General features: G+C 37.6%; 1 protein-coding gene across 1 annotated transcript in view; it reads right to left on the bottom strand.

Annotated features, from left to right (window-relative positions):
• Positions 1–5869, bottom strand: part of lrp2a (low density lipoprotein receptor-related protein 2a) — a 105983-nt gene extending 100114 nt beyond the window's left edge. The window contains exon 1 of the mRNA XM_016472964.1: positions 5764–5869. Within this exon, the coding sequence (XP_016328450.1) occupies positions 5764–5860 (97 nt within the window). The 5' untranslated portion in view covers positions 5861–5869. The remainder of the gene's footprint in view (positions 1–5763) is intronic.
• Between the last annotated feature and the right edge of the window lie 1777 nt (positions 5870–7646).

The raw sequence follows: 7646 nt of genomic DNA, 5'->3' as shown, positions 1-7646 counted from the left end.
CCCCCCCCCGTCCCCGTCTCCTCTCTGGGCATGTCTTTTCTAATTAGCCAACTTAAACCCTCAGCAGGCAAGAATCTCCAAAACTATCTGAGGGGAAAAACAAGGACGCGCCAACGTCGGGCCACAAAGAGAGTGCGGTGGAGGAATTTTCATTAGAATGAAGCCTCCCAAAGGCTTAAACCCCACTGTGAGACCACAATGGCACAATGGCCTGGCTGGCGGGGCTGCAGCCCCATAACTGAAAGTGTCAGTATGCCAAAAGGGCCAATGGAGACAGATAACAGAATGGGGGAATACAGTAGAGCTTCCTGCGAGAAAGAAAGCCGAAAAGAGGCCCATCGGCCCATCCTCCTCCATTCTGCCATCCCTCTTTCTCTTTAAAAAAAATAAAGTCACTTGCCAGCCACTAGCAAGCCCCCCAAAACATCTCTTTCCAGTCCCATGGGGGCCATGGGAGAGGTGCCGCTTCTTTCATCAATGCCGCCTTGTTTTGGGGGGCGGCTGGAGTGAATGCATGCGAATGCAGGAATGGCTGGCAGAGCCCAGCGCCAGAGCTGGCCGGCCATACCGCAGAGCCGAGTGCTGCAGCCCATTTCATATGGAAATGGACGACGCAGAATGCAGTCAATTGCTTTACAACTGACTTTGGCTCGCACGGCCTAAACGGAGTCATGGAGAAAAGACCTACTGGTACGCGAAGGCGGCTTGGCATTGGCGGCGAGTGGAAAGGAGGCAAACATAGAGTCGGGAAGCCTATTAAGCCATTCAGATCAGCACTGCTGACTCCTATTGGAAACTTTAGAACAAATTTGAGATTGTGAGATTGGAATATTGTCCAAATTATTCGTAAAATGTGAAATAATCAGCACCAAAAATCTGTTAGTTCCAAAATCTGCAGGAAAACATGTCATAAATAGCGTAAAAATAAATAATAAACAACATTTTGACATAACTTATTCATTTATTTTGAATCTATAAATATACTATTCGTTACTAATTCATGTGTAAAATGCATTAATATATGCAGAAATTAACATTAACCTAGATTAATAAATGCTGTAAAATGCTGTTAATTTAGCTAGGGTTATTATCGTTAATCAAAACTAAAACTACAACTAAATAAATAAAATTGTATTACTAAGAATAAAGGGTAACACTTTAAAATAAGGTCCATTAGTTAACGTTACTTAATGCATTAACTAACATTAACAATGAGCAATACATTTGCTACCATCAGTATGTTTCATTGTCAGTTCATGTTAATGTAGTTAACTCATGTTAACAAATGGAACCTTATTGTAAAGTGTTACCAAATAAACATTAACCGAAATAAAATGAAATATAAAAAAGGGCCAAGTGCTAAGGCAACAATTTTCATTTTCATTTAGTTAGTGTAAGTACTAAAGTAACTAAAACTTTAAAAAAAGCACAACAAAATTACTAAAACTTTATCTAAAATTAAAATGAAAACAGAAAATATATATACTAATTCAAAATACTAACAAAAACTATATTAGTATATCAATTATACTTAACAACACTTAGACTCACCATCATGTTGTTAAAACAGTGGGGTCCAAAACAACATTGGATTGGATTGCATTGACTAAAAAAAAAACCACTGAGACATTTTTAAAAACATCTTCTTTTGTATTGCACATAAGAAACAGAATTATACAGGTTTGGAATGACACGAGGGTGAGTAAATGATCACAGGTTGCTCATTTTTGATCACTTTTAAGATAAAATTATTTACAACTCACTCAATCTAACATCGTCAAACGGGAACACCATCACACAGGCTTCTCAGCTTTCAGATGGCATCGCGGCAGTGACTAATACAGCCAGTGAGGGTGCTGTTTACACTGAGAGGATTAGAATTCCTCATTAGTGCCAACTGTGTTAACTTCTGTTCCTGTTTCTAATACAGCAGCCCTGTTGCTCAAGGACTCTCACCGGAAAGGCCCAGAAGCATGTGTGAGGTTTAAGGAGCACGTGCAGAACAGGAAAAATGGGATTTCGGCATTTTCTCACTGTTCAAAATGCAGACGTCATTATTGTTTGTTTAGCTTGTTCACACATTTGTATAATAACCAACACGCAGGAATGAACACCAAACACGCGTCTAGCGGACGTGCAATTCTTTCTAGAACAATAAACAATGACAGTCTGAAAGTCATGCTACTTAGCAGGCACATTTTCACAATCATAGTTGTTAACTTTTAAAGGTATTTAAGACAAGAAGCACCAACCTAGTGACTTTTGTGTGCAGTTTTGAGATGCTCGAGTTTGAGTACAAAAGTGCTACTTCAGTCCCTGGCAAACCTAAAAATGTTTTAAGATGGCAAGATTTGCAACAGTTACTTATAAAGCCGAGGCTGCTTTTTAAAGTCCCCATGAAATCAAAATTACTAGCCCAAGCTGTGATATAAACGAACGCTATTCGCTATTTTAAAAAGGGGCGGGGCTGCTTGATATGTCCCGCCCTGTTTTCCTGTTTCAGTTAAAATGACGTCAACACATAGAGTAATGCTGCGTGGTTCTAAGCATCTCAGGGGACCTTTAAGCAGCCTTGGTTCTATAAGTAATTTTCCCATTTATTTGCTCCATAAGGATTTCTTCAAGGAAACATTCTTCAATTAAAAAGTTCTAAGCCTTGAACCAAACCAACCAGCTCCAAGATGAATCGCAACAGAACAATATTTTATTTGAGGCAAGTAAGTATTTGAAATTCTACTCCCATCCCATGCAGCACAATAAAATACATAATAGTCAAATCAAATTTATTTGCAAAGCATATTGTTTCAAAACAGCCTTTCAGAAAATCATGATGTATGTATTAGGATAAAGCTGGATATCCCATATAGCAAATTTGAAATATATCGCTGGGCAATTATATAGTTTACATTTTGTGGCGAAAGAAACAATCAAGCATTTGAGATTTGCTATATAGTATATATTGCTTTGCGTGAGTTTTAATGTATTTACTGTATGTATATGGATAAAGTTGGATCCAACTTTAAAGGGTTAGTTCACCCCAAAATGAAAATTCTGTCATTAATTACTCACCCTCATGTCGTTCCAAACCCGTAAGACCTTCGTTCATCTTCGGAACACGAATTAAGATATTTTTGATGAAATGTGAGAGCTCTCAGACCCTGCATAGACAGCAACGCACCTGAAATGTTCCCAGGTTCAGAAAAGTAGCAAGGACATCGGTAAAACAGTCCATGTGACATCAGTGGCTCAACTTCAGTTTTGCGAAGCTATGAGAGTACTTTTTGTGCGCAAAGAAAACAAAAAAGTAACATAATTTATTAAACAATTCTTCTCCCCCGAGTTATGTCTTCCGTCATTTTGGAGAGTACCCAAGAGCGTAATCGACGTAACCAGCGCTGTTTACGTTCAGAGGAGAAAGCGCGCGCATGAACGTAATCTGCGTAATCAGCGTTATTTACGCTTAAGGGAAAGCGTGCGTATGTGTTGTGATACTCTAAATATTGTCGGGCAATAATATAGTTTACATTATGTGACGATATAAATATCTGAAGTACACTGCAAAATGATTACATTTATAGAATGTAGGCCTATAAGTAGTTTGAAAGTGTTAGACATTATTGCTAAAATGGGATTGTTTATAGAAGTTTGTTTCCAGCACAGGATTAAAAAATAAGGTCGATAACTGGGACTTTTTATCTCACGATTCCGAATTTTTTTCTAGCAATTCTGAGAAAAAGTCAGAATTACAAGATATAAAAATCAATATTTCAAGATATAAACAAGGAATTGTGAGATGTAAACTCATAAATGCAAGATAGATTTGGTGAGATAAAAGTTACAATTACCTTTTGTTTATAATTCCACGGAAGAAACAGAATTGTGAGATGTAAACTCACAATTCTGAGAAAAAGGTCAGATTTCAGAACCTCACAATTCTGAGAAAAAAAGAACCGCGAGATATAAACTCGCAATTGAGAAAAAAGTCTGAATTTTAAGATAAGTTGTTATTGCCTTTATCTATCTATCTATCTATCTATCTATCTATCTATCTATTAATCTGTGGTGGAAACAAGCTTACATAGATGTTTACCGTTTTAAACAGTCAAATGCAAGTGTTTAAGTTATGCACTTTAAAGCTTGCTGACAGCCAGGTTCAGATAAGGTCCTCTGTCCAGCATCAAACTGATTTCCACTCTTTTTTTGTGCATGGAAATCCTGTTACATATCATGAGGCCCCTCACTGATCCACATCTGATTGAGCCTACTGAATGAGATATCATTGTTCGCTGATCTTCACCGTATTGTCTGCACCCATGGCTGCACATAATTAAAAAAAAGGCCGCTGGTGAATGTGACACTGAGTGAAAGTGTCCTTTTAATCATTGCAATTCAAAGATGGCTAATACGTGACTAATGAAAGTGAAAAATAATTTAAAAACAAGTTATGAATCAGCAGCATCATCACATTTGCAGGCAATGAGTAACACTCATATTCATTTACAAAGGACGGTTTCACAAGTTGGTTAATAAACATCATGACATGAGGTGTCAAAACTGTTTAGATTGTGCCAACTCAGGGTTTTTCAAAAAAAGTCCAAGTTTAAATTAAAATGCATCATGCCAAACAAGGTAACCAGTAACTACCTTCAAAGACCTTTGACCCTCAGGTCTGAAACTGAGAGCCGGAGGAACCAACGGGAAGTGAAGCTCAGCGGATTAGAGAAAGTAACCTGTCCCCCCTCCATCAAGACCCTTTGGTCATTTCCTCCAAAACACATGCTGAATAAAGCTGGATTACTGGAACTCATTCCTGGCTCGCATTTCTGAGGAGATCAATCAAGCCACAAATTTAAACCTGACACAAACTTACCAGTACGAATACCCAAAAGACTGTGCGAGAAGATGTGATTTTGACGCCTCAAGGTCACAATGGTCAGTAAATTTGAATTTAATTCGCTTTTTTTTAACGCAACCATCCCAATTCTCCCAATAAACAAATGAACACAAAACGGTTTAATCTCAATAAAGACAACCACAGCTAATTTTCACTAGGATAACAGAGGGATTCATGAGCAGCAATGGTAGTCTTGAACGGCAGCTGCTGAGTAATTAGTTGCTTGATTCACATAAGAAGCTTACATACTAAGGGTTGGGCAAAAAGAAAGCAGATTACATTTCGAGAAGCTCTAGCCATGCAACCACACAGAGCAACCTGTTGCTGTCAACCCACTAACAGTCTTTTAGAAACAGGCCCGAGCGCAGAAACGTGTTGGATTTGCTTTGCACCAGCAGCTTGGGGTCCTGCTAGAGATTGTCTTCAAGTCACATGCTCGTCTCTGTTACCTAGCAACGCCAAAGCCCATGCAAAAGTTCTCCGAGAGCCTCACTCAAATCTGTCTGAGCGAGGCTTTGTGCGCCACAGCAACAATGTTGTTAATATTCAGCTTAAAACATTTTTTTTTTAAACAAATACTTGTTCTGTCACATATAGGTGTTATTTTCACGATCTAATTTTATTTTGAGCGGAAATCCGTTCATTATAAATAACAATGCCGTTATTCGATGTTTATTTTTCCACAAAAAAGTGAGAATTTAATTACACTTTTCCCCAGTTATGTATGTCAATTAAACCAGAATAATTGTGATATAATGCAAAGTTACTTGCCCGTTATGTCTATTATTAGAAAAGTCGCTCTAAGGGACTGTATCTAAAACAAATAGGCTATGATACGAAACAAGTTAATAATAAAAGTCTCACTGTACCTTGACAATCGCAATGAAGCACACATAAAGTTATAATGAGGAGAAGTTGTAGGTGCATTGTGACGCACGGTCCCGGCTGGTGTGTCCAGCCCCTCATGAAGCCGGCTAGATGGAGCTCTTGGGACTGAGATGCAGTGAAGTGGCTCTCACTCACTTGTCCCGGGCTGATGAAAAAGGGCGTGCTCATGACGCTCCCCCCTCCCCCCCCAGCTCGACCCACAGGATCAAATCCTTAACTAGCTCCCAGGAACCTGCGGAGCTCACTGACTAGACTACATAATGTGTGGATGGTGCAGTCACAGTATGTGAAATATTTACAAATCACTGGTATTATTGCTGTTGTTATAATAATAATAATAAATTAGAATAATAAAATGTAAAATCTAATAACTGTTATAAATAATAATAATTATTATACATTTCTTTATTTACTGAGATACCTGTTGCTGATTTGCATGTTCCCCGATTCTGCGACGGAATGAATGGCAGGTTCACCTTGCTACGTGTACTGTGTTAGGCTAACCGAGACTTGTCATTTGCACTTATATATTGTTGCTCTTTTGTTAGTTTTGACTGCTTTTATTGTCCTCATTTGTAAGTCACTTTGGATAAAAGCGTCTGCTAAATGACTAAATGTAAATGTAAATATATATATATATATATTACATAATATAGTCTATTATATAATTACACTGGTGCATTGGTTTCCTCTGAAACAATTTTCACTCAAAAATGTATTTATAAAAGAATTACAAAGAAATGGTAAAAGTAACACATTGAATTAACTGTGACATTTTAAAATAGAAAGACTGTAAAAGAAAGAATCTTTTTTTTTTCAGCAGTTCACTGTAAAAATGTTTTCATCACAGCATTAAAACCAACTTGATACTCTTGATCGGTAATTGCAGTGTGTAGCCTTTGGCTATTTTACTTCACGTTTAGGGCAGCAAATTTAAGCTTCCTATTTAAACTTGTGTCTGATTGAACAATTAATAGAAATGACCATTCCGCCAAAAGTCGTTTTCAAAATCTAATGACAGGCTTGTCAATAGACAGTGCAGATTTTTGTAGTCAATTTTAAGAAATATTGTGCCATCATTGTCATACCAGCTTAAGGCAGTGGTGATCAGCCCCCTAATTACCAGCTTTCAACAGTTAATGAGCAGCTTAAACCAGTTAGAAACCAACTACTATGTTCCAAAACACAGCTACCATCTTAACAGGCATCAGCCACTAGTGGCAATGGACATTAAAAAAAAACATGGTCAACCACGTTTTTTAAACAAATTAATTTGTAACTTTTTTAACTTGTGCTTCTAATATGTAACAACAGGTTAATTCAATAATAACAAATTGACTGTGGTTTTTGTAGAGTCTGTTGTGAGACCACAGCATGATACTTCTAAGGTTGGACACTCGAGTCAATATTTTTGCAATTAGCAAAAAAATGAGACTTGTTGTTTTAAATTATTATTGATAAGAACCCACAGCTGTCTCGGATTCTCAAGATTGAGCACAAGTTCAAGAGTAGCCCGGACTCAAATAATGCAGAACACGGTTTTAAATGCGTTACTTAAGGTCAGTGAATTTCTATAAGGCAAGTTAAAGATCTCATGCTTAGCTAATAAGTGATCCTTTTGGGCCAAAACTAAAGTTGCATAAAGATCTGATGTGTGTTAAAGTGAGCCTTTGAGCCTCCTGTGATCCTCACTTCATAATTAAAGAGCTCCCACTGAATAAAACATCTTAAACCAGCCTAAGATGGTTTGAAGATCTTGATCTTGACCCGCTGTGAAAACTCGAAAGCAAACCATACGAACAGTCTGTTGATTACATTTTTTTCAACAGAGCTACTGCTGTAGATTATAACGTAATGCTGATCA

This window comes from Sinocyclocheilus anshuiensis, unplaced genomic scaffold (genome assembly GCF_001515605.1).
Source record: "Sinocyclocheilus anshuiensis isolate Anshui unplaced genomic scaffold, SAMN03320099.WGS_v1.1 scaffold164, whole genome shotgun sequence".
In the NCBI taxonomy this organism is placed as follows: domain Eukaryota; kingdom Metazoa; phylum Chordata; class Actinopteri; order Cypriniformes; family Cyprinidae; genus Sinocyclocheilus; species Sinocyclocheilus anshuiensis.
The sequence above is the reverse complement of the archived record's forward strand: the minus strand, read 5'-3'. Positions and strand labels throughout refer to the sequence as shown.